The sequence below is a fragment of the Muntiacus reevesi genome, chromosome 2, assembly GCF_963930625.1.
Source record: "Muntiacus reevesi chromosome 2, mMunRee1.1, whole genome shotgun sequence".
NCBI lineage: Eukaryota > Metazoa > Chordata > Mammalia > Artiodactyla > Cervidae > Muntiacus > Muntiacus reevesi.
Genome location: NC_089250.1, coordinates 89,980,778 through 90,008,174, shown reverse-complemented (window position 1 = coordinate 90,008,174; position 27,397 = coordinate 89,980,778). Strand labels below are relative to the sequence as shown.

The 27,397-nt window shown below is 45.5% G+C and overlaps 1 protein-coding gene across 1 annotated transcript; it reads right to left on the bottom strand.

The window, feature by feature from the left end:
- Window positions 1-730: 730 nt before the first annotated feature.
- On the bottom strand, window positions 731-20,337 carry FAM89A (family with sequence similarity 89 member A). The gene is made up of 2 exons (XM_065919852.1): window positions 20,013-20,337; window positions 731-1,824 (listed from the first exon to the last, which is right to left on the bottom strand). The coding sequence occupies exons 1-2, from the start codon at window positions 20,283-20,285 to the stop codon at window positions 1,561-1,563; spliced, it is 537 nt and encodes a 178-aa protein (XP_065775924.1). The 5' UTR covers window positions 20,286-20,337; the 3' UTR covers window positions 731-1,560.
- Window positions 20,338-27,397: the final 7,060 nt, after the last annotated feature.

The window sequence follows — 27,397 nt, the reverse complement described above, 5'->3', positions numbered from 1 at the left end:
GTGAAGCAGGGGCCAGCCTCAAAGAAAGAGGTTCCAGCAGACAACCAGATGTCACCTGGTTTTGTTGCTGTTGTTCAGTCACTAAGTTGTGTCCAACTCTGCAACCCCACGGACTGCAGCACACCAGGCTTCCCTGTCCTTCATCATCTCCCAGGGACTGCTCAAACTCATGACCATTGAGTCCGTGATGCCATCCAACTATATCATCCTCTGTCGCCCCCTTCTCCTTCACCTGGCTTTAACCGCTTTCAATTTTCCCCACCAGGGGGCCACATGCTAAAGGCAATTTACTGCCACCCCTCATTTCAAGGACTATTTTCAACATAGAAACAAGAGCAGAACTCTTCCTCCTCTGCCTCTCACCCCAATTCCCGACACAGAGTTGTGTGCATAACAGGCTGTCAACAGGCTAATTAACAATGGTGAGTTTTCCTTCCTCTCTCTGACCCAAAAAAAGGTGCTAATAAGCAATTACTGCACCAAAGAGAAGAGGAGCAAGGGGTCCAGAGTATGCAATGACTGAACAGCACTGAGACCTAAGTATGTTGCAGTCTATTGATAAAACAACCTTAAGGATGGGCCAAGGGAGGAACAAAGCTTCTTTCAGAATTCTTAATGGCAAGTGAAGAAACTGCAGTTTTCTTTCAGTCATTGATTGGATTCAATGTATTTGAGTTATGAAAGTCGATGAGTTGTAACTCAGACCAAAATAATATACAACCACAGATAGTTCAGCCTTTTATCTTTAATTTTAACCTACAAAGTGTAAAGTGTTCATAAAAGATTTTAATAAATATAGTAAGGCTTCAGGTGATCACTGTTCTGAGTGGAAGAGTTTGCTTTCTAACATACTATAGCTAACATACACCCAGAATCTTTAAAACCAAAAACGTTCACCACCTTACAGTGACAGATACAACACATCGCTTGCCCCAGTTTTGTTCCCCAGCTCGAGGTATCTCTGTACTGTCTTCCATTCATCTCTGATGCACAGAGAAGGACAGAAACTATTTGGATGGGTTCAGAGAATGCAAGTCTCTTGATTGGTGTGGCCTGAAAGGTTTACTTTCTCAGTACAGCGTTTTTACTGAGTCCTCTGGACAATTAGTAATGCAGCTTACAAATAAATAAAGCTCAAATAAGTGGCTTCGAAGTTCATGAAACAGCAAGAAAGGCAGCAGAAGGTCCTGAGGAAGGGCAGCAGTGAAATATGAGCTCTCACACACTGCAAACTCGAGGCAAACCCCACCAATAGAAAAGTAACTAGCTACATACAAGTTGTTTCATCTTGCCCAGAATACGGCAGGTCTTCTCCACGGATCCTCTGGTTACTCTCTCAGTATAAACCCTTGGCCACAGGGTCTCAGGACCAGGGTGTGAGGAGACGGCTCACCACCTCCAGATCACTCAGCAGAAAGTGGCCCTCCAAAGAGACCACAGCCCCCACGCCAAGGCACATCTCCCCGCCTGCAAATTAAGCTGGCAGCACCAGTCCCACAGGCCTGAGGACCGCCCACAGAGGAGAAGGCCGTGCTGACAGTGGCCTGCCTCCTGCATCCTTTAGAGGGACTCCAGGATCCAGTCACCACTGGGGAGTGGGGAGACAGGCAGCGTCAGGTCCCTCGGGGGGCCTCGCTCCCTCCCATCCTGGAGGGAGTTCTGCTCCTGGAAATATTCGTCCTCTTCGTCGAAGAAGCCGTTCTCCAGAGCGTAAGTGCCGTCTGGGCTGGCCGCTGCCTGGCAGGCTCCCTTGTACTCCTGGATGGACTCATAGAGGCTGTACAACTGGCAGAGCAAGGACATGTCCAGCTGTCGGAGGCCAACCTTGAGGGGAGGGTGGGGAGGAAAAAGCGAGAAGTCAGCAACGGAATGGCATCTTAGTGGCGCTCTGTCAGCAATCTGCCCGTGCCAGCATGTTCTTTCCATATGGCCAGCAACTCAGAGCATCCCTCGAATGCTCTGGCTCTTCAGTTTTGAGAAAACCTTAATTATGCAATGCCCACACCTCAGACGTTACCCAACATGTCAGGGAACGATCGCATCTGTCGGGCAGCAGGCCCAGCCTACAAAACATCACTTGGCGATCCGGCCCGCCCTGCAGAGAAACAGCCTTGCACATTTTGAAAGCCCCAGCCAGCTTCACTTTGGACACCAAGATGCAAAGGTGTCATCTCTTCCTGCTACGATCAGATTCAGAGAAGACGCCCATGTGGTCTCTCCTTCCTGAGGCAACAGTCTCTGTGCCAGAACCAGGAGCTCAGCAGTGAAGTGTCATATGCTGCCCCCTGGAGCACCCACCCTCCAATCAGCTGGGTCTCCAGACTCACAAGGAGTCAGACTCCCTCTCCTTTGGACAAGAGGACATCTCCTAAGATGGCTGTGTGGGGTCACTCCCCAGAGAGAACAACCACATAAGCCTTAGTAAGACCTGGGCCTCTACTGATTTCCCTGGGAACTATTTCCCAAGTGATAACAGAACAAAGAACATTTCAAAGTCACACATTTATCTTCAAGTTCCTCCCTCCCCCAGTGGCCCGTCCCAGGGAGAAGAGAACAGTCAGGGCAGGAAATGCATCGTTTTCATCAATCCCAGAGAAAAGGGTTAATTCACCTAGAAACGCCACCCAGACCAGTCCAGCCACTCTCTCCAGCGCATGAGAACCACTCCTTAGAAGCCTACAGATTCCAACTCTGGCCAGGTCTAGGGCCACCGGGAATGGGGACGCCAAGCAAGCTGCTGAGCAGTTGACCTCCAGGACTCTCAAGATGGGAAACTCTAAACAGATGCCAGGAGACTCGCCCTGCACCCTTCTGCTTCTGGGCTCTCGAGCAAGTTATTAATCATCTCTATGCCTTGGTTGATGAAAAAATGAAATAATTTCTCTTAATCTGCTGGGAGGATTAAATGAAATATCAACTATTTTAATAAATAGCAATCAAATGTCTCCCATGTACCAAGCACTACGCTAAAGCACTCAAGATGCACGGGAAAGAATATGCAAAAACACAGGGAATGTGTTTTTTTTTTGCAGTCTAACTTTACTGAGGCTTTCAATGGCTAAGTTGAAGATCTCTCTTGGTAAATGTCACAGTGCACTTGAAAATATGTGGGTTATTTTCAAATATCTTTTGATACTGATGTCTAAGATAATTCCACAGTGATATGAGAACAGGCTCGGTATGATTTCAATACCTTTAGATCATGAAATCTTTGCATCTTGTTTTATGTCCCTGGATATATTTCAGTGTCTTCTAGTTTACAGTGTATGGGAACTTGAATAGAATTTGTATCCTACTGTTGTGTGAAAATTGTATAAATCTTAATTATGTTGAATTGGTTCACAGTGCTTTTTCTGGTCTACTATATCCCTCTACTTCTCTGTATATTTATTCCATTAATTTTTGAGAGTATGATATTAAAACTCCAACTAAAAAGCTTAATTTATATACTTAAAAAATAATTGTAATATATAGTGGTATGTGATGAAAGTGAAAGAGCAGAGTGAAAAGTTAGCTTAAAGCTCAACATTCAGAAAACTAAAATCATGGTATCTGGTCCCATCACTTCGTGGCAAATAGATGGGGAAACAGTGGAAACAGTGGCTGACTTTATTTTTGGGGGCTCCAAAATCACTGCAGACGGTGACTACAGCCATGAAATTTAAAGACGCTTACTCCTTGGAAGGAATGTTATGACCAACCTAGACAGCATATTAAAAAGCAGCGACATCACTTTGTCAACAAAGGTCCATCTAGTCAAGGCTATGGTTTTTCCAGTGGTCATGTATGGATGTGAGATGTGAGAGTTGGACTATAAAGAAAACTGAGTGCAGAAGAATTGATGCTTTTGAACTGTGGGGTTGGAGAAGACTCTTGAGAGTCCCTTGGACTGCAAGGAGATCCAACCAGTCCATCCTAAAGGAGATCAGTCCTGGGTGTTCATTGGAAGGACTGATATTGAAGCTGAAACTCCAATACTTTGGTCACTTGATGCGAAGAGCTGACTCATTTGAAAAGACCCTGATGCTGGGAAAGATTGAGGGCAGGAGGAGAAGGGGATGACAGAAGATGAGATGGTTGGATGGCATCACCGACTCAATGGACATGGGTTTGGGTGGACTCTGGGACTTGGTGATGGACAGGGAGGCCTGGCGTGCTGCGGTTCACAGGGTCACAAAGAGTCGGACACGACTGAGCGACTGAACTGAACTGATAGTGGAACTATATGTAACCTTGTTCTGTATTTTCCAAGTCTCCTGTAAATGTGTTAACATACTTAAATAATTTAAAAAATAAAAATTAAAATATATTTTAAAAATTATTAAAAACAAACATTAATATTTATTAACAAATACATTTTTAAAAGAAACACAGAACATGTCAAAGGATTTAGTCTTTATAATTACCCAGCAATGATATTTTCTACACAAGAGAAGCTATCTGGTGACAAGACTAAATTCCAGGTCACTCTTCACACCGTCAACCACTCACTCTTGTTCACCAGCGACCTCTTTAGTACAGCTGAACAGATCACAGAAATGGAGCTACTCGCACTGACCTGGCGTGTTGGCCAAGACACTCAAACGAAGACCCAGATAGAGACGCAGGCCCTGTCGTTTTTGGCGTGATTCCCATCATTCCAGAATTCCTTCTAAAGAAGCTGTTCCCCGGAAGAGACTTCAGGCAAGCTGAGGGCGCGGCCTCCAGGCATGCTCCGCCCCAAGGCATCCTACTCTCAAAAGTTAATTGGCTATTTTGTTGTTGTTGTTGTTAAGTTGCTAAGCCTTGTCCGACTCTTTGTGACCCCATGAACAGCAGCCCGCCAGGCTCCTCTGTCCATAGGATTCTCCAGGCAAGAATACTGGAGTGGGTTGCCATGCCCTCCTCCAGGGGATCTTCCCGACCCAGGGATCAAACCAGAATCTCTCCTGTCTCCGGCAATGGCAGGCGGGTTCTTTCCCTCTAGCGAACCCAAAACTGTAAAGGAAAGAGTAGTAGAGTGATGTGCTATCGGCCCAGGTCTGCCGCTCTCCTGGGCGACAGGAGGTGGGCACAGATGACTGTAGAGCTCTGACTTCCCTCAACGCCGTGCTGCCCCGAGTGTGGCTCTAGGTTGCCCTCCTTAGATGCTGAGGTGTCCGAGGCATTCCCAGGCCTATGTGGGAGACGTGCTAGGCTGGGAGTTGGATCATAACCTGGATCTTTCTGCACTGTGGCAGCCGGTGACTCACAAAGCTGCCTTGTCATCGGGCGGAACGCTGGCCTAGAAACCACGTCTGACCCACCTAGGAATACAGCAGAGCCCTATACACGCCTGTTACACAAGCCGACAGATGCCGAGGGTTTGGACTAATTTAACAGGGATTTAAACACAAGACATGTGCACACCCACAGCCTGGCTTCTCAGGGCCTCCTTCAGGCTTATGAGATTCAACTTCCTCTGGTTCACCAACAACTCTCCAGATTAGCCAGGAGGACAGCAGCTAAGTACATACATACAGGAGCAATCTAGCTTCCCACCCAGGACACCTGTTCCCCCGCTGAGGTAGTTTAAACATTTTCACTTGAATTTTCTAGAGGTAAACTGAAAATCCCTAGGTGGCATCCAATAATGTGACCTGGAAGAATTCTCCCTGTGCCTCCTCCACCGGTCAGTGAGGTCCCTTCATCCTGACTGTCTGCTGGCTGTTTTTTGTGTTTTTTTTTAATAGTATCAGATTCATTTTATTTAATTCTCCAAGTTTTTTCCTTACCTTTTTTTAATTTATTTTTTTAAATTGGAAGATAATCGCTTCCCACTGCATCCCGGGCTTCCCAGGTGGCCCAGTGGTTAAGAATCCGCCTGCCAATGCAGGAGCGACGGCGTGATCCCTGATTCAGGAAGATCTCACACACCATGGAGCAACTAAAGCCATGTGCCACAACTACTGAGCTTGTGCTGTACAGCCTGCAAGCCTCAACTACTGAAACCCTAGTGCCCCAGAGCCCATGCTCCACAACAAGAGAAGCCACCACAACAAGAAGCCTGCACATCACAACTAGAGAAAGTCCGCGTGTAGCAACGAAGACCCAGCGCAGCAACAAATAGATATATATTTTTTTAACAGTGCAACACCATCTCCCCCTCCTCTCTTCTGACTTGGATGGGCTCAGTCACCAGTGCTCCTCACCTTCCCTCACCGTCTCTGCCTGTCCCACGGCGTTGATCACTCTCTACCTTTGCTGTGGGTGCACACGGTCTTCCTTCTCCTACTTGAGGACATGCCCAGGAGGCATGGACCCACCTCCCCCTTGGGTCCCTCAGCACCCAGTGCAGACCCTTGAGGAGGAAACTCAGACACTGGTGACTGAGGGAAACCTAGAGAGACCCCAATGCCCACCCAGAGAACATCTGGTGGTGAAGCGGCCTAGCAGTGGGTTGTGCTGGGATCCACAGGGCCCTGGCTCCACCCCAAGGTGCCCCTGGGGAAAGCCATAGGCCACACGGTTCTCGCCACATCATCAGAAAAGCACTCAGCTCTTGCCTGACAGGAGACGACACAAATGAAGATTCCTTGCTGAGTGCTCACTGCAGAGCCAGCAGCTGGGAGGCACGGACAGACAGCAGGCTCTCAACAGGAGGCCACGAGGCTCAGGGGGTGTGGGAAGCAGAGAAGACCCGGCCAAGAGAACTAAACTGCAGTAACGTTTTAGGACATGATTAAATCACCCACGAACAAGAACTTCTCATCTTTCCAGAAAAAAAGTGGGAAGAGACAGGGGCACACGCCCTCAGCAAGCCCACTAACCCTCACCTCTGTCCTCATCCCACTGCAGAAGCCCGTCCCCCTTAGAGATGTGTTCCCTAAAGGACAGGTGCTAAGTCACAGCTGGATTCAGAAAATACAGATCTTTCTTGAAAACCCAGTTGAAAAATTCAGACAGCCTCATTTTAGAAAAGTACAGAATTCCTAGACCCTGTAATTTGTAGCTCCTTGTCATAGATCTCTGAGACAATCAAGAGCAAGCCACTCGTCTCCACGCTTTAAACTGCTGGCCTGACTCCTTCCTCTCTCTGTTCAGGCTTCCTGCTTCCTTCCCGAACGTGTCCCACAAACAGAGCTCCCCGCACCCCGCTTGCTGTACACACAGGTGGCTCACGCATCCCCAGCATCCCCAACAATAGGGCCAAACAATCCTGAACCACCCTCAAAATGGTTTCAGAACTCACAATGGGCTGGCCACATGTATACACCTCAGACAGGATGGTGGTTCCCAACTCGGTTTCCGGTCACCAAGTCTCTGAATATCCCTGGAGGGTGATGTTAGGGAGAAAGTTCTACCTGACTTTTAGATGATAATAGAAATGTTACCATTAAGATACGAGGCTTAGAAGATGAAAGAGAACTGTAGTGGGAAATTAATGTCGATTGGAAAAAAGCATCATGAGAAATTTTAGGAAGTTTTTAGGAGTAAAAATTATACTTAAGAACAATAATCTGTTTTATTTAAGAAACTAAAAGCCACCAGGGAAGCCCAAAAACAAAAGTTGGGGGTAATTCTCATGCTTATATGAAGCTCTTTTATGTCCCTCTTTTTCAAGAGACATAAAAGCAACTTTTTCTGAAATACAGCAATGAGTAGAAAACAAGACAAACATACTAGGAAATGGTCTTATTTGTACCCAGGTCCATATAGGAAACCGGGCCCAGGGTGGAGGGAGGGGAGTAAATCTGGTGCAGGCACAGTTTAGTCCCAGGGGTCACACTGGGGTCATTCTGCAATGAGCTTCTCCCCTGCCAGTCCACTATTTCCTACTACTGTGATTCCTCAACCATAAGATGAAAAATACCCCACCTTACATGGTACAAGGAATGTATGCGTCTGAAGTTAAGCTATAGAATCAGGAACAGGAGGCCCCAAAATATGGAGACAGATGCAGAAAAAGTCTGGTGGGTGAACATTTAGTTTGAAACATAACGGATGATAGAAACTTGACTGAAAAAATTATATTATAGTCATACAATAAAAGGGTTTCTGTAGTGGCTCAGTGGTAAAGAATCTGCCTGCAATGCAGGAGACCCAGGTTTGATCCCTGGGTTGGGAAGATCCCCTGGAGAAGCAAATGGTAACCCACTCCAGTATTCTTGCCTGGGAAATCCCATGGACAGAGGAGCCTGGTGGGCAACAGTCCATGGGGTCGCAAGAGTCAGACATGACTTAGCAACTAAACATACACACACATACAATAAAAACCAGGCAGTTATTTAAAAGAGCAGCTCTCTAAGTACAAGAGTAGGACACTGACCAACGCACACCATTAGGCACAAAAGTCCAAGGTACAGAATAGTATGCTGAGTAGGACCTCACTTTATACATTATGCATACACACATGCAAGCTTCTAACTAGAAGAGAAAATGTCCGTGAGCAGAATTTACTTCTGGAAAGTGGGACTGGATATTTACAGCCTTCTGTACTGCTAAAAAAAATTTTTTCCAACAAGCATGTTACTCTTAATTTTAAAAACTAGTTATAATAAAGTATATAACTTATGTGCATTGCTAGTAGGGCTGCATGCTTGTAAAATCTCTCAGGAGGACTCACTGGCAATGTCTATCAAAAGCCTTAAAATATCACATAATTTTTAACCAGCTAACCAGTTCATTGCTAATGACTCAGGAGTAGAAAATCTCAGCTGTACACAAATAGGTAATCCACCTCCTTGTTCTGTGAGGTAGGTGTGGATTCTGATACCATTAGGAAACTGAGCCCTGGAAGATGCAGGCCCTTCACTAAGAGCAGAGGGCTGTAGTCAGGCGGTAGGGTTCACAAGACTGGAAGAGGGCGCCATGTCCTGGGGGCAGCAAGCTGCTGAGATCACAAGTGACTCTTATCATTGGCTTTTCCGAATTTTCTCTGGTGGCCAAGATAGGAAAGGACCTGCCTGTAATGAAGAAGACCCGGGTTCGATCCCTGGGTTGGGAATGATCCCCTGGAGAAGGGCATGTCAATCCAGTCCAGTATTCTTGCCTGGAGAATCGCATAGACAGAGGAGCCTGGTGGGCTACAGTCCACGGGGTCACAAGAGTTAGACATGACTGAGTGACTAACACTTTGACTTTCACCTTTCTGAGTTTTCCAGATTTTCTACTATGAATATGTATTAATTCATAATGAGAGAACTTTTAAAAACATAATAAATGGCTTGTAAATTTATTTTAGACAATACTATTAGTAAATGCCCCAAATTTAATGAGTGTCTAGTATGCATCCGCAGGACTGGAATGTAATAAAGATCACAGTGACTTAATGGATCATAACCTGATTTCTGAATAAAGGATGTGTTGACAGAAGAACACTGACCTGCATACTGTTTCAAAAAAGAAGACCAAAGAGAAAAGCTTCATCGGTGTTGATCTAACAAAGAAAGAGCTACAAGCTAAGCTGCCTGAGCTGGCTGGAGATACTCCTGCAGGACTCCAAGCTCCCAGGTGAACTGTGATTCTGGGCTGGAGCCTAAGCAGGCTTCCATCAGTCACTCGGCTCCTCCCCAGCGGGTGTGCGTCCGTCAACCTCATCTCCTGTTAACGCTGCAGCCCCACCGAACTGAGGACTGCCTCAGAAGAGCCCTGGTAACTCAGAGAGAGCAAGCAGACCAGCTGCTACCCCTGAAGGCACCCACGCTGATGGATGGAGCCCATTCTGCAGCTCAGCGGTGCTAGTGAAGACATCCTTGTCCATCTCTAACCTGCAATAATGGCTGAACCCACAAAGCCATTTCCTCTCATTCTGTCCTGTGCAGAGAAGGAAAAAGAAAAAAAGCAACTGACCACTGTCTTTAAGACATGTCTGCATATTCCTTTACTGGCTTTCCCAATTACAAAAATAAAACATTCCAACTGTATTAAAAATTCAATGGCTCATAATTTTACAGTCTTCCCTAATTTCTTGTCCTAATGCAGCAATCTTTAAGTGTTTTGGTCTTGCGACCCCTTTAGACTCTTAAAATTACTGAGGGCCCCAAAGAGCTCCTATTTATGTAAATTATACCTATCAATAGTTACCTTATTAGAAATGAAAATTAAGAAACTGTCATATAAAGCCATTCAAAAACACTATACCCACTGCTAACATACATCACATTTTTATAAGTGAGATTGTATAAGAAATCTTTTTAATGTCTGGCTTATATTTTTCTGTACTTGATCCTTCATAACATGCCTTTTTAGTTGAAATAAACCTGGCCTCACACAGATATGTACTTGGGGAAAAGGAGTATTTAAACCACCTTGCAAGTTAACAGTGGATATTCTTGTTTAGCACTATCCTTAGGCTGGCTCCAGTGTGGAACTTGAAACTATGCCAATGAGCTTTTAACACTGTTTCATTAAAATCCACCAGTCTTGCACTTTGAATGGATCTTTTAACCATGCACCAAGCATTAGTTATACGAAAAATGTGGAAAATTGATTCACTGAATGTAGACCCTCCAAATATTGAAACATTTCCTTAGGTACTATTTTGGAAAATCACATTTGCCCATATGACCACCACCTAATTATGGACACCCCCACAAAAGGATCTGGGAACCCATAGGTGTCCTCAGATCATAATTTAAGAACTACTGTTCTAAACATATCCACTTTTAGCTGTTTAGCGTACCTGCCTCAAGACACAATGCACATACAAATGTACTTATGTACTGTTTTGTAATTTACTTTTCCAAACCTTGAACACCTATGTTCATTTACATAGTTTCCCATTCTTTTCAACAATTGTATTAATATTCTATCACTGTTATATATTATCGTTATAGAATATTACTATATATCACTGCAAAAGATATTCCTGTATAAGTACTGTTATTCCCTTGGGTGACTATTTCTGCAAGGAAATTTTTAAAAATTATGAAAATGAAATTGCAAGGGAGAAGGCAGAGAAGGGAAATGGGATGCTTTCCTTCCAATCCTTCAATTCTGGGACCACAAACAGTGGACCATTCATCAAGGATGTGTCAAAGGCCTGAAAGTTCATTACTTAAGATGATGAATCCAGACATGAATGCAGTTGATTCTAAAAATCAAGCGGGACTAGAGGAAAAACCATGACTTAACTAATGACACATGGGAATTCAACACCCATTTGAAGGTTACTTTGCATTTTGTCATTTTCTTGAATGATACCTAATTGAAATTGCCTCTCTGCGAGAGTAGATTCAGTAAAGGAAGAAAATCTGAAGCTAAAAATCAGGAAACCAAGTTCTTGGACAACAAACAGAAAACTTTATGCCAGTGTCTAGTGTTTTTTAGACAACTGACATAAAAAGCAAGAGAAAAGGTTGGTGTCCACACAATATTAAAGGCCAGTGGCCATCCCCAGCCTCCTTTGACCAAGGCCAACCAAGAATCCTGCATTGGGAGCTAACATTCTTACTCCAGATGGCACTGCATGGGCTTGACTTGAGACTGGACCTCCAACCATAAGCCCATTTAGACTCAAACCCCCTCTCTGAGACCTGTTGTCTCATGTAGGGTAAAGACTGAACTCTGCGGGGATCTGGGCTATTCAAGTTCATGCCCGTCTCCTAGTTCCTAGTTGACCGTACAAGGCTGTCAGTCATTTAAGTGTTGTCTCAACTAAAATTAAAAGACCCTTACTCCTAGGAAGAAAAGCTATGACAAACCTAGACAGCATATTAAAAATCAGAGATATCCCTTTGCCAACAAACAAAGGTTCATACAGTCAAAGCTATGGTTTTTCTAGTAATCATGTACAGATATGAGAGTTGGACCATAAAGAAGGCTGAATGCCGAAGAAATGATGCTTTCAAATTGTGGTTCTGGAGAAGACTATTCAGAGTCCCTTGGACCACAAGGAGATCAAACCAGTCCATCCTAAAGGAAATCTACTCTGAATTTTCATTGGAAGGACTGATGCTGAAGTTGAAGCTCCAATACTTTGGCCACCTGATGGGAAGAGCCAACTCACTGGAAAAGACCCTGGTGCTGGGAAAGATTGACAGCAAGAGGAGAAGGGGGCAACAGAAGATGAGATGGTAGGATGGCAGCATCGACTAGATGGACCTGAGTTTGAGCAAACTCCAGGAGATAATGAAGGCTAAGGAAGCCTGGCGAGCTGCAGTCCATGGGGTCGCAAAAAGTTGGCAACTTACAACTTAGCAACTGAAGAACTAAAATGCGGGAAAGTTAAGTGTTGCTGCTCTCAGGAATCAAATCTTTCTTCTCAGATTCAATTCTTCACCCAAACCATTGCAGTTCAGAAACTCAAAAGTTCTGTGTGGACAACTTCCCACTCACAGGTGGGTAACCAAAGCAACTACTGGATAATTTTTAAAAAAAGAAAGAGGCAAGGAGTTTTCAAAGTTACTATTTAGAAAGGTGCTGCTGATGGTTTGAGAAGTGGAACTCAAGAATCCTCAGAGATCTGCCATCTCCCGTCCCCAGGACTAAGGCTCTCTTTCAGTCTCTACACTTTCATGTGACGCTTCTGAGGACCTGAGCTTGATGGACTAAACTTACAGGGCTACTGGGCAGTGGTCTCTGAAGAACCCTGTAAGGAAAGATGTGTGCCAGGATCCCTGGGGACCCTAAGAGTCAAGTGTGTCCTTCAACCACATGCAAGGGTGTGAAATGCCAACAGAGATCCTCTGAGCCAAGCTAGTCTGTCAGCATACCAGATAAAAATCTTTCAAACTGTGGGGCCCTTGAGGCCAAAGTATTTTTATCCAGAAAGAGGTCTGCAGGGAATAAAATTGGTATAGCCACTATGCAGAACAGTATGGAGTTTCCTTAAAAAGCTAAATATAGAGCTACCATAGCACCCTGCAGTCACACTCCTGGGCATATATCCAGAAAAAAACATGATCCAAAAGGATACATGCACCCTAATGTTCATTGCAGCACTGCTTACAATAGTCAAGACATGGAAGCAACCTAGATGTCCATCAACAGAGAAACGGATAAAGAAAATGTGGGGAAAAAAGAATGTGGAATATACACAATGGAGTATTACTCAGCCATTAAAAAGAACAAAATAATGCCATTTCCAGCAACACGGACAGACCTAGGGATTGTCATACTGAGTGAAGGAAGGCAGACAGAGGAGAAATATCGTATGACATCCCTTAAAAGAAAGTGGAAGTGTTGGTCAGTCAGTCGTATCTGACACTTTGTGACCCTAGACTGCAGCCCTCGGGGCTCCTCTGTCCATGAGACTTCCCACGCAACATTACTGGAGTGGACTGCCACACCCTCTTCCAGGGGATCTTCCCAGCTCAGGGATGGAATCCAGGTCTCCTGCATTGCAGGCAGATTGTTCACTGTCTGAGCCACCAGGCAAACCCAACATCCCTTATATGTGAAATATAAAATGATACAAATGAACTTATTTACAAAACAGAAAAAACACTAACAGCCTTAAAGAAGAAACTAAGGCTGTGGGGTGGGGGGATGGGGAGAATGAGGGGAAGGGACAGTGAGGGACTGTGGAATGGGCATGTACACACTGCTATATTTAAGATGGATAACCAACAAGGACTTACTGTATGGCAGACGGAACTCTGTCATATGTGACAGAGTTATGCGGGAGCCTGGATGGGAGGGGAATTTGGGGGAGAATGGATACATGTTTATGTATGGCTGAGTCCCCTCACTGTTCAGTTGAAACTATCACAACAGTGTTTTGTTCATCGGCTATACCCCAATATAAAATAAAAAGTTAAAAAATTAAAAATGTTAAGAAAATACTAGATATCTGATATTTTGGCTGTCCAGCAGCAGCCCGCTGCTTCATTTCTGCAAACTCTTCTTTCTTTTAGGGATGCCCAGCCCTGCGCCCCATCCACACAGTCACACCACCTTAGTAAATAAAACACCATCTCGGCCTCAGTCACCAATAGCTGTCCAGACCCCCCCAAGCTGGGCCCACTGGAATTCTTCCACACAGTTATTTCCAAAGTAGCAGTAAGAAGCATGGCTGAAACTGGGAGTGTGGGCACTGTCGACAGTCACATTCCAAAATGTAGGGGGAAAAAAGGAGGGTAAAGAAGAATACAGTAGCCTTCCCGGGTTCCCCACCAACCGTGGCTCTAGTCTGCCTCCGTACACATCCAGCCCCATGAGGTTCTCCTTTTGCAAGAGCTGGTTCAAACTGAGTCCTTATTACTAATAAAGTCTTCAGACATGAAAAATGACACACGGTCTAAACTACAGCAGTCGTATTCCTGTAAAGACGCCCACCTCTGCTAGATGTTATAAGCTCCTTAACACTTAGATAGTTCAGCCCTATATCCTAGCTCAGGCCTGTATCCTCCATAGCACTTTATAACCAGCAGACATGTGGGAAACATCTGTCTGATACAATCCAAATATACTCTCTGATGTTGGTTGGGGGGAGGGGGGGAAACCAATTTGAACTTCTTGTTTTAAAGGATGCTTTCAGTTCTAAAGGGTAAAAAGCATCTGTCTGACCCTCACAGCTCTCCAAATGGGCTCGCTGGGGGAGGGGAAGCGAGCTCACAATGGCACAGAACTTCAGAGCAAGCCCATTACTAGCACAGGAAGTGCTGAAACTCAAGTGGACATCAGGACTCTGAAAGCAGAGCAGGGCGTCACCCACATAGGCACCCCTCAACACAAGCTCCCCCGTGTTCTGCCCTGACCATCTGTCAATCAGTCACCTGCAGGCTCTGCCAGCCTCCGGCTCCACGTTCTAAAACGTTTAACATACTCTTCCACTGATGCAACCCAAACCACCTTCCCCGACAGGCAGCCACTTCTCCTGACTCCCTTACTGCTGTGATGACCACTTTCCCAATGATGAATGACCAAAGTTATTACTGCCATATAATGGCACCCCATGGAGTTAGACAAGACATTTTAATATACACTGACCTAGAAAATACTTGCAATGTGTGCCCCCACAAAGTGGTAAAACCCTATGATTTAACAGGGTCTTGGAGCTAGACAGGTCTGGCTGAGTTTGTCACCTTAGGTGAGCTACTTAAATTCTGAATCCTATTTTTTAAAATGTAGACTTTCGGTATCTATCTCGTGGAGAAGCTATAAAAATCAAACAAGATGATGTACAGAAAACATTTACACTGTGCCTACCAGGAGATATGCCCAAATAGTAAAGTGATCAGGCGCTAGGACTGTAATTTTTAAAATATTATTTGTTTATGTATTTATGGCTGTGCACGTCTTCTTTGCCTCGAGGACTTCTCTCTAGCTGCAGCGAGCAGAGGCTACTTTCTTAGTTATGGTGCTCAGGCTTCTCGCTGCAGTGGCTGCTCTAGTTGCTAGGCACGGGCTCCAGAGCGTACGGGCTTCAGGAGTTGTGGCATGAGTTAGCAGTTACAGCCCCCCTGGGTCTAGAGCACAGGCTTAATAGTCATGGCACATGGGCTTAGTTGCTCTACAGCATGTGGGATCTTCCCAGATCAGGGATCGAACCTATGTCTCCTGCACTGGCAGGCAGATTTTTTACTACTGAGCCATCAGGAGATTGAAGCAGAAGACAGATAGAGATATATATATATATATTTTAGCAGAAGATATTAAGAAGAGGTGGCAACAATATACAGAAGAATTATACAAAAAGATCTTAATGACCCAGATAACCACGATGGTGTGATCACTCACCTAGAGCCAGACATCCTAGAATTTGAAGTCCAGTGGGCCTTAGGAAGAAGCATCACTACGAACAAAGCTAGTGGAGGCGATGGAATTCCAGTTGAGCTATTTCAAATACTGAAAGATGATGCTGTGAAAGTGTTGCACTCAATATGCCAGCAAATTTGGAAAACTCAGCAGTGGTCACAGGACTGGGAAAGGTCCGTTTTCATTCCAATCCCAAAGAAAGGCAATGCCAAAGAATGTTCAAACTACTGCACAATTACACTCATCTCACACACTAGCAAAGTAAAAGCTCAAAATTCTCCAAGCCTGGCTTCAACAGTATGTGAATCGTGAACTGCCAAATGTTCAATGGATTTAGAAAAGGCAGAGGAACCAGAGATCAAATTGCCAACATCCACTGGATCATCAAAAAAGCAACAGAATTCCAGAAAAACATTTATTTCTGCTTTATTGACTATGCCAAAGCCTTTGACTGTGTGGATCACAACAAACTGTGGAAAATTCTGAAAGAGATGTGAATACCAGACCACCTTACCTGTCTCCTGAGAAATTTGTATGCAGGTCAAGAAGTAACAGTTAGAACTAGACATGGAACAACAGACTGGTTCCAAATAGGAAAAGGAGTACGTCAAGGCTGTATATTGTCACCCTGCTTATTTAACTTATATGCAGAGTACATCATGCGAAATGCTAGGCTGGATGAAGCACAAGCTGGAATTAAAATTGCTGGGAGAAATATCAACAACTTCAGATATGCAGATGACACCACCCTTATGGAAGCAAGGGAAGAAGAACTAAAGAGCCTCTTGATGAAAATGAAAGAGCAGAGTGAAAAAGGTGGCTTAAAACTCAACATTCAGAAAACTAAGATCATGGCATCCAGTCCCATCACTTCATGGCAAATAGATGGGGAAACAACGGAACAGTGACAGACTTCATTTTTGGGGGCTCCAAAATCACTGCAGATGGTGACTGCAGCCATAAATTACAAGACTTGCTTGCTCATTGGAAGAAAAGCTATGACCAGCCTAGACAGCATATTAAAAAGCAGAGACATTGCTTTGCCAACAAAGGTCTGTCTAATCCAAGCTATGATTTCTCCAGTAGTCATGTATAGATGTGAGGATTGGACTACAAAGAAAGCTGAGTGTCGAAGAATTGATGCTTTTGAAGAAGCATGTTGGAGAAGACTCTTGAGAGTCCCTTGGACTGCAAGGAGATCCAACCAGTCAATCCTAAAGGAAATCACTAAATATTTATTCATTGGAAGGACTGATGCTGAAGGTGAAACTCCAATACTTTGACCACCTGATGTGAAGAACTGACTCATTGGAAAAGACCCTGATGCTAGGAAAGATTGAAGGCAGGAGGAGAATGGGATGACAGAGGATGAGATGGTTGGATGTCACCACCAACTCGATGGACATGAGTTTGAGTAACCTCCAGGAGTTGGTGAAGGACAGGGAAGCCTGGCATGGGGCAGGCAGTCCATAGGGTCGCAAAGAGTTGGACTCGAATGAACGACTTAACTGAACTGAGCCATCAGGGAAGCTCGACTGTAATTATTCATTGCTTTGCTTAGGGGCACTTTCCATTAAAAAACTTAAGTTATTGCTGGGGGCTTCCCTGGTGGGTCAGTTGTAAAGAATGCCTGCCAATGCAGGAGACACAGGTTGGGTTCAATCCCTGGTCCAGGAAGATCCCACATGCCACAGAGCAACTAAGTCTGTGCACCACAACTGCTGAGCCTGTGCTCTAGAGCCCAGGAGCTGCAACTACTGAGCCCACGTGCCCCAACTCCTGAAGCCTGAGCACTCTAGAGCCTGTGCTCCACAAGAGAAGCCACCACAATAAGAAGACCTCTCACTGCAACCAGAGAGTAGCCTGTGCTCACCACAACTAGAGAAAAGCTGGCACAGCCAAAAATAAATAACAAATAAAATTATTTTTAAAAAAGTCATCTCTGGCTCCTTATCATCACCATCCTGACTCTGATATGTACCCAGCAAGTCCTGTGGATTCTATTTCAATGAAGTGTCTCCCATGTGATTCTCGTTTCACATTCCGGGTCCCCAGGCTCTCATCTCTCCGAGCACATCTCCAGTACCTCCCAAGCTCAGCCACCTCGCCCTTCTAAGCACCCTGCTTTCACATTAACTCTTCAAAGTCAGTTCTCCTGCTTTACCTGTTCCTTTGCTACTCGAAGCTTTCCTCAGCCCACTTGGCCCCAACCCATCCTCTCAATCAGAATGTCCACGCCTGCCCGATTCCAACAGGAGTGCACGTCAGTCTGGATTTTCTATCACCCGCTCTCTTCTTAAAATGCAGTCCCATTCTGAGGGCTTTGGCACTACTGCGGCTCTGTGCTCCTATATGACTTCTTAAAAAGGAACTAACTACATTCAGCCAGGACTTCTTGGTTCCCTGAGCACAGATGTGACCTAAGGCCTTCAAATTCAATAGATCAACACAGACTACTGGGCAGATAATTCAAGCACAAACTCTCAACTCTAATCTTGCAAGCCTCCACCCCCACCCCCACCCCCACGGGAGCCTCAGTTTGAAGTAACCACTCAGACCCCACTGCCCTAGGTTAGTAAATCTCAAAAAGGCAAAGTAAACCAGAGTACTCCTAAAGACCCTGTGACATTTCTTGAAAGGGACTTGTCAAGGCCTATAGCCATGTTTTGTCTTTATCTCAGCTAAATATCAGACAGACCTAAGACGGCTGTTTATTTTTCTTGCGTTTCAGATAGGTTGAGAGAGCTCTGGTCCAGGGCATAATTAGAAGGTTGTGACTGTACTTTAGTTGCACCAGGAGGGACCTGGAAAAACACTTTCAGGAACAGCATGGTTACTCCCAAGTGGTAACTTGGGAGTGTGCAAGACTCCAGAGCATGTTTATAAAGTAGAGAGAGTTTCACAAGGGGAGTGGCCTGAGGTTTTCCTGTCTCTGGTCCCATAAATTAACCAGGATGAGTCTTCCTATTTCACCCTCTTTATTTATGTTGCATCCAAGTTCAGACTCTAAACATACTGGGTGTAGGCTTATCTAATGAAAACACAGCTTACCAGCTGTGGAATGCTGGTGTTGATTAATGGTGATTAATAAATAAAAACAGTTGGCTTGAAATTTAAGTCATTCTGTCAGAAACTTAGAAAATCTTCTCAGGGAGAACTGGAAATCACTTCAATGGCAGCCAGAGTGGGAAGACAATACTGAATTGCTGAAAAGGTGTTAACGCTGTTTTTCTAGATTTAATTCTTAGTTTTCAGGACAGATATTTTCCCGAAAGAAATGCATAAACTGAATTTTTCTACATAATATCTTAATACACTAAATGCATATTTAAAGGATTCCTATAATAAATTTGGGTGCCAATTTATTTTGCGGGAGAAAAAGTTTTCATATATTAGATTTCCTTAATAAAGTATTTACCTGTGCCAGGAGAGGGGGGAATCTGCATTAGGTAAAAGGAAAGGGCAAATTCTAAACAGAGAGAGGGGCCAAGAAAGGTGATCAGAGGCCTGCAGGAGCGTTAGACGGAAGTTTTTCTGTTCTCTTCTGAGCTGGCCTAAGCCTGGAGAAAGCTGGAGACCCTTGAGCTGCTTTTGGCTTCACCCTAACTCGTTAGTCCTAGTCCACGAACAGCTAACATACTTCCCAAGGACCGAGAAAAATTTAGCCCCATTGTTTGCAGCCCAGGCACAACCTGAAGAACCCACATGGACTTCACCCACACGGCGAGGACGCCACCGCCCCAGTCCTCTCTAGCGGGCTTGGGGAACCAGCCACCACGAGGAGACTGTCAGGGCGAGCAGCCACTTTCCCGGCATCTGCGGGCCGGAGCCGCGCCGCTGTAATCCGATTCTGCACGCGCCCTGGGCCGGGGGGAGGGGGCGAGGGCTGTTCCAATCCGCAGTCTACACTCGCGAGGACAAAAAGTTGTCCTCTTCAGGACAGGAAAACACAATCGCACACAGCTCTTAACCCCGCGGGCGCAGTGAAGGCCGCCCCCCGACCCCGGGAGATCTGCTGCCCGCTGGGGAGGGGTGACCAGACGCCCCCGGCCCGAGGCCAAGCGCCAGCCCCACGCCGCGCCTCCAGGGTCTCTGAGCCAACTGGGGCCGCACGAGGAGCGCCGGGTCTCCAGAAAGCTTCCTTTTAAAAGGGGTACCTCCCTGGGCGAGGGTCCAAAAGTGGGCACAGAGAGGACAAGCAAAACGGGGTAGTTGAGAGGGCAGCGTCCCACTTTCGGCGTCGGCGCCTGGGGCCAAAGAGCCTGAGACGCGCGGGGACTTCCGGCGAACTTTCCCAGAGCGGCGAGGCCGGCTGGGAAAGACCCCAGCTCCGGCCCGCGGACCTCCCTTACCATCTCCTTGCGCAACAGGGCCAGCGCGGCGTCCAGATTGGGGGGCTTGGCGGGCAGCGCCGCCGCCCGCGCCCCGCCGCCTCCCGCGCTCCCGCGGCTCAGCTCGTCCTGGATGCGCGACTTCTGCGCGTACAACCTCTCCAGGTGCCGCCAACCCCCCGACGCGCCGCCGCCCGACGCCGAGTGCAGCAGCCCGCTCAGGCTCTTGGGCAGCGGAGGCAGCCCGTCCACCCGCAGCCCGCGCACGGAGCCGGCCGCTCCGGCTCCGCTCATCCCGTCTGGCCAGACCGCGCGCTCTCCGGTCCTCAGCCGCCGCCGCCGCCGCCGCCGCCGCCGCCGCCGCCGCCAGGGGCCCTTTCTCCCGCCCCCTTCCCGGGGCGCACCGCCCACTTCCCCTCCCCGCCCCAGCCCCGCCCCAGCCCCGCCCCGCGCCCCGCCCCGCGCCCCGCCCCGCGCCCCGCCCCGCGCCCCGCCCCGCGCCCCGCCCCCTTCCCGTGCCCCCTCCCTGCGTCCCCGCCCCCTCTCCGCGCCCGGCCCGGTGCCCGCACCCTCTTGGCGCCCCACCTCCCCGGCTCTTCTGCGGCCCCGCCCACTTACCCTCCACCCCAGCGCCCATCCCCGGGCCGGTGCCTGGCTCACCTTTAGCACCTCCTGGGACTCTCGCCCGCCGGCCCTCCTCGTGGAGTCGAGCCCTGCCCTGGCTGCCCCACTCCCGGCAAGGTGGGCTCCGCCACCAGACCCCAAAGCTGATTGTAATTACTGATAGGGGAGGGTCACCTCAGATGCAACCCGACGAGGCCAGTTGGTGCGGCGAATCGGGGTATAAAGGCTCCCCCTCCGGGCAGGCAGGACGTCGGGGAGGTTTGGTAGTGCTGGGATCGCGCCCGCGATCACAGTCCTTAGAGGCGGCGTGGTCGCAGCCGGCGGGGTCCGCGGTGACCGAGGGGGAGGAGGCGGGGCTCTGGCCACAGGAACCCACCCCCGCTCCCGCCGGTCCCCGAGGGCTGAATCTAGACCTTCTCCTGCTAAGTGTGACTTCCTGCCGGGAGAGCTGGGGCCCCCAGGCTCGGGCCAGTCACTAGTTCACTCGAGGGCCCACTAGCCTTCTCTGTAAATGGCAACGTCCATACCATTGTCCGTACCGGCAGCAGCCAAGAGGAGCGCTGAGTCAAGAAGAGCTTGGCCAAGAGGAGCTAAGAGTCATCTTTGGAAACCTCAAAATGCGACCAAACGTGTCCTTCAATCTGGCTGTGAACACAAGAGTAGTTCTCAGTGGAGATGTTAGGAAAGTGAAGAAAAGGATTATATCTCAGAAACTATTCTTCAACTCTGAGGCAAAAATAAATACAATTCACAACTCAGAGAGGGAGAGAAAAGAATCTATCTTTCAGAGGAAGAATAAAAACGACAGATGTTACAACCAGATTAGAGACAGTAAAGATAAGAAGTTAAGACCGATTTGCAGAGACAGCCTCACTGCAGATTAAAAACTAATGCAGTATATAGAGAATGGATACATTATAATGCCTACTGTTGGCTTTCCTTATAAAAGAGACTTAATTGTTTTAAATGCATTCAATGGGATCACAATTATAAAGTGTTCTGAACACCCTCAGACGTTAAACCCCTGCACTTCTGGGGGTTTTCCCCCTTTATCTACCATTCCCCATAGACTCCTCTCCAGAATCAATCTGCAACATTGGCAGATGTTCTTGATACACCCTTGCAACCTGGTGAGAGGAACATGGAGGAGCTCCAGTGCAAGCAGTGTGATGCAAGGGTGTCATGAAGGCTTCTCACCCCGCCCAGTGCCCAGAATTTTCATCCTCATCACTGTGCCTCACCTTCCACTAATTGCCTAGTTACATTTCCTGATTTCAGATATTCATTCATTTGCTTATTTAAACAGTGACTGTCTGGGAGAGTTACAGATTTGCTTGTTTGAGAGTAAGGGAGGGGGAGAGGAAGGGATGGGACATTTGATCTTTCCTTTACGCCTGGGCATGGATTGCTTTAATTTGGTGTGTCAAGTTGCTGTCTGTCCTACAGTAATTAACAGAAATCATTGATGTAAGGTGGTAGCAGGTTATGTGATGGTGAAATAAGAAAAGAAACAATTTCAAAGTATGTGTGCACTTAAATCACATGGCCAGAAGGAAAGAGGGTTGGAGCCAGTGGGATAGCAGAATGAGGTCCCTGGTGCCAGGACAAGAGAGACAGTTTACATGATGCAAACCCTACAATTTTCAAGGCAGGTTCTATGTTCAGATATGTACTCAACGAGGGGAAATCATTTATATTAACAAACATCCAGTGTGAAGAGAAATTTCTGCAGTATGTCTGTGGTACTGATTAAAGTTTTATTTGTATAAACTCAAAACATAATTATACAAGAGCCCTTTAAATATTTTAACACCCATGGGGCATGTCAGATAGTACCTGCTCTATTGTTGTTTAGTAGCTAAGCTATGTCTGATTCTGTGACCCCATGGAATGCATAGCCAACCAGGCTCCTCTGCCCATGGAATTTCTCAGGCAAGAATACTGGAGTGGGTTGCCATTTCCTTTTTCAATAGTTTGTGCTTATTCAAAGGCAAATATAAGTACCCTTTAAGGTTCATGCTTATGTCAGGAATGAAGTAATTTTTAAAAAGTTCTGAAAATGTGCTTTTGCTCTAAGTCTGAAATGCCAGCCTTCTGACCTCAAATCAGAGTGAACCCTAGCCATCTCCTATGCAGCTAAATCAGTCTTTTCCCTCTTTTGTTTGTTGTTCACAAGCTCTTGGAAGTCAGAAAATACAGACTTTTATTTCAGTGCTGTAGTCATTAACCCATACCTCTTCTTAGACTGTTTTGTAGATCAGTGTCCAGGACCTGGGCCTGAGAGCTCTGACTCACATCTGAGGACACTCAGTGGGTCTCAGTTCGTTTCCCAGCCTTTTCAGCCAGCAGTGCACTTGATCTCAGTGTGAACTTTCAAAGACTCACTGAGAGCATCCTCATGTCCCTCCATCCTCTCTTTCCACTAACCCAGCCACCTCTTCATCCCACCTCTAATCCCTACCTACTTGGCATGTGCTTTCTGGACATCACAGAGTCCTTTTGTGCTTTTTTGTAATTCTAAACATTCAGTAACTTAGGTTGTGGATAGTATAGAAATAACCTGAAAAATACATTGTAAGTTGATTAAGCTGTCTTTTTAGAGTCGATGCCCTACATTCTGCTAACCAGAGAGAAAACCATGTTTTCTTGTCCATGGTAAACATTTTTCTCTTGTGGCTAGACCTAAAATTAGAATACTTTGAGATCAATTGTGCAATGTATTTGGCCTCACTTTTAGCAAATGTATTTATTCCAAGATAAAATTTCTTATGCTTCTGTCATTTCTAAAGCAAGTTATAAATTTTAAAATGTGCACAAAGCCCTTCAAAGGTCTTTATACACAGCTGTGTAGACACCGAGTGAACTAAGAACTTAGCACGTAATCATAGATTCTTGTTCCTTTCCTCTTTTTTTACTTTCCAGGAGAAGGAATGAAGGAAACACCCTGCAGGTCTTTCCCAAAGCAGTGTCTCCTAGATTCTTACACATTGCTCTTACATGGTTGCTTTGTGAGCTCAACAATATTTTGTTTATTTAGTCAGGGACAAGGGCAAGGCTTTTTTTAGCTGCCATAGCAACTGACAGGATGCTAGTGGATGCACCTAGTGACATTAAAAAAAAATTCAAGAATCTATCATTAGATGTAACTTTGAGTGTCTACTATGTGTAAACCCTGGTGCTAAGCTCTATGATGAACATAAAGATGGCTGGGGTTCAATCCATGACTTCAAGTCATGTACAGTCTATCAGGAGAGATGACATTGTAATAGAAGTAGAAAGCAAACACTGGCAGTTCCAGCAGGGAAAGATTCTTTGAGGGGTTTAGAAAGATTCTTTGAGGGGTATGCTAGGAGCGTGTTCATTTAAACTGGTCTAGAAGGGTAAGTAGGCTTTCAGTAAGTGAAGCCAGACCAGGCAGGGATGGGAAGAGTCCTGGTTGTTTGGAAGGACAAAGGGTGTCACAGCTCTTAACCTTAAACCAGGGAAGGTTTCAGAATGAGTGCTTGGAAGTTTAGATTCTATTTCTTAGTCAGGGGTAGCTATTAAGCATTTTAAATGCAACATGAAAGTGAAAGTGTTAGTCATTCAGTTGTGTCCAACTCTTTTTGAGTCCATGGACTCTATAGCCCACCAGGCTCCTCTGACCATGGAATTCTCCAGGCAAGAACACTGGAATGGGTATCTATTCCCTTCTCAAAGGGATTTTCCCAACCCAGGGACTGAATCCTGGTCTCCTGCATTGCAGGCAGATTCTTTACTGTATGAGCGACCAGAGAAGCCCCTTAAAGCAACATAGCCTGAGACTTAGAAGAACATTCTGGCACTTGCATATTCAGTAGGTTGCAGGTGGAGGCAGAGATTAGAGCGAGGGAGAATAGTTGAGCAGAAAATGCATCTTTTTTTTTTTTTTTTTTTTTAAGATTTTGGTTTGTTTGTTTTGATGTGGACCATTTTGAAAGTTTTTATTAAATTTGTTACATATTGCTTCTGTTTTGTATTTTGGTTTTTTTGGCCTAGAGACATATGGGATCTTAGCTCCCAGACCAGAGATAGAACCTACCCTCTCTGCATTGTCTTATCCCCTGAACTGCCAGGGGAGTCCTTTCTAATGCATTTTTGAATTGAGAGGAAATGAAGACCTGAATTAGGTGGCAGTAAGCAAAGGATAGGAAACAAAAAACTAACACTTGATAGATTTCTCATAGATTTTTCTCCTTTAGCCTGCACAACCTCTGGGAGGTGAGCATTAGAGTTCCATCTGATGAGTAAGGAATAAGGTAGCTAGTTTGCTTACTGCAAACGATGGGATCTTGACAAAGGCCACTTTTTTCTTACTGGGGAGATTCAGAGACAGAATCCAGGGAGCTGTTTGGTTGTGAAACGTTGGACCACAGTGAACACTTAGAGGTGATGGTTAAAACACTTGAAATGGAAGAGATCACCGTGAGAGTACCTTTCAACCAGTATTTGGAAACACCTTCACTCACTAGGCCTTTGAAGTTAAAAGAAAAAAAAATCCAAAGAGTGCAGAAACCTAGAAAATGCAGTACATGAATTAAAACGTTTGGGAAAAATCCACCACTTGCACTTTGATTTTCTGAAGTGCAAGATGAAGCCCCTAGCTGAGGAGCGTAACCAGACAATAACATGCCCTTCAGAGATGAGAAGGAATCGTCTTCAAATCTAGCGGGAGAGAAGAGGGAGATGTGGGCAGAGAACTAGAGTAGTGTGTGTGAGAAATCCAGGCAGGAGGAGACTGAAAAATGAATGGGCAAGGGAGTGGGAGGGAAAAAATCATAAAGAGAACAGAAAATGCTTAGATTAGTATCATTTATTCATTTCTCCCTTCCTTCCTACCTCCCTCACCTCTTCCTTCCTTTCTTCTTTGCACTTTGATCTACTTTGTGCCAAGCATTGAGCCAGACTCAGAGATACAAAATAAGTCACTCTGAGATAAGGAATGAAATGCTTTGAAGAACATGGCAATTCTTTTTGTTAATGAGGTACCATCCTCTCCATAAACATCTGAAATAATCGGGGGTCAAACTGGGTGAAATTTGTCCATTCAGATTTCAGACTTTTCGAATTTTTAGAAATAATTGTCCTCAGTGGTGGCAGCTTTAAAAGCCGTTTTACATGCATTATCTCATTTATCTCCACAAGAGTCTTTACTTAGTCAAAAATATGCCCCCAACTATTAGAAACTTGGGGCTTCCCCAGTGGCTCAGATGGTTAAGAATCTGCCTGCAATGCAGGAGACCCAGGTTCAGTCCCTGGGTCGGGAAGATCCCCTGGAGAAGGGAATGGCTACCTACTCCAGCATTCTTGCCTGGAAAATCCCATGGACAGAGGAGCCTGGTGGGCTCACAAAGAGTCGGACACGACTGAATGACTAACCCTAGGATTAGAAACTTGGTTCTGCTCCGATACTGCTCCTTTTATTTATTTGTCTGCACTGAATCTTAGTTTTGGCATGTGGGATCTAGCTCTCTGAACAGGGATCGAATCTGGGCCCCCTGCACTGGGATTGCAGAGTCTCAGCCGCTGAAGCCACCGGGAGTCCCGACTTTGCTCCTTGAGGTGGTTAGGACTGCTTTTCCTCCCATGCAAACAGCTGGCACATTCCTCTGGGATTTTCCTACTTCCGGTTAAACATCCTGCAGTCCTGCAGCTTGCCAATGGTTTTGAATTCTTTGTCCCCTTAATCAGTCTCCACCAGACACATACAGTTTGTCAGTGTTTTTCTTAAAAGATAGTGTCCATATGAAAGTGAAAAATCCCAGATGTGTTTGACAAGTTCTAAATAGCATTGGACTATTTCCTTCATTTTACCGTTGGCCTACTTCTTTTGAAGCTTAAAATCAAATTAAAGTTTGGAGTTGACATATCCCATTTATGAATAATATTGACCTTTAATCCGGCTTTAGTTTTAACCCCTTTTCAAGTGAGTTGCACAAGAGAATAACAGTCTATCCCCATAGGTGTTAAACCTTTTAAAGGATAAACAGATATATGTTTATTTAGGCACCAGGCATTCCTGGAAGGACATGTAAGAAGGTGGCTCCTTACTTCTAAGGAGTAGGAAAGGGAAGTTCTCAGAGGGAGATTTTTTTAACCTTTTTCTTTGTACCCTTTGTACTATTTGCATTTTACATTAAATATGTAGTGAAAAAAAGTTATAATTTTATCCCAACTATATTTAGTCAAATATAAATTTTAATTTATAGAATTAACTTAAATTTCAACTTATAAAATAATTGTTTCTTTTCACATGAACTATAGTTCAGCTGCAAGCTTATTTTTGTGTAGTTGGATTTTTTTAACCTAAATGCAGTACTTTCACTTATCTACAGAAATTTCAGCTTGCTTTATTCAACCCAGTGCATCCAATCTGGGAAAAGCTTTTTGATTCTTTAACTTAATATCTGTCTTTCCCAGAATTATCTCATCTGCCATATTAATAAATACACCATTTATGGTGATAATGATAGTGGTAAAACCCCATATTTTTAAGGGCTTGATGTGTTCTGTGTACTGGGGTAAGGCATTTTATAGACAGTATCTCACTCTTCACAACACTCCTTTGAGGTTGGTGTAATTATTCCCACTTATGGATGATGAAACCAGAGTTAAGAGAAGAAAATTAACTTGCCCACATTCACATATGTAGTTTGGTAGTACTGAGATTTGAAATTAAGGTCACTCTGACTCAGAGCAGAAGTTCGTTTTTTTTTTTTTTTTAAATCGTGATAATGAACACACAACATGAAGTCTACCTGCTT

Excerpts from the sequence above, each read along its gene's own strand:
- FAM89A (XM_065919852.1), bottom strand. The coding sequence starts at position 20,285 with ATGAGCGGAGCCGGAGCGGCCGGCTCCGTGCGCGGGCTGCGGGTGGAC. Across the intron at positions 1,825-20,012 it reads CCCTGTTGCGCAAGGAGATG|GTTGGCCTCCGACAGCTGGA; the intron begins GTAAGGGAGGTC and ends CCTCCCCTCAAG.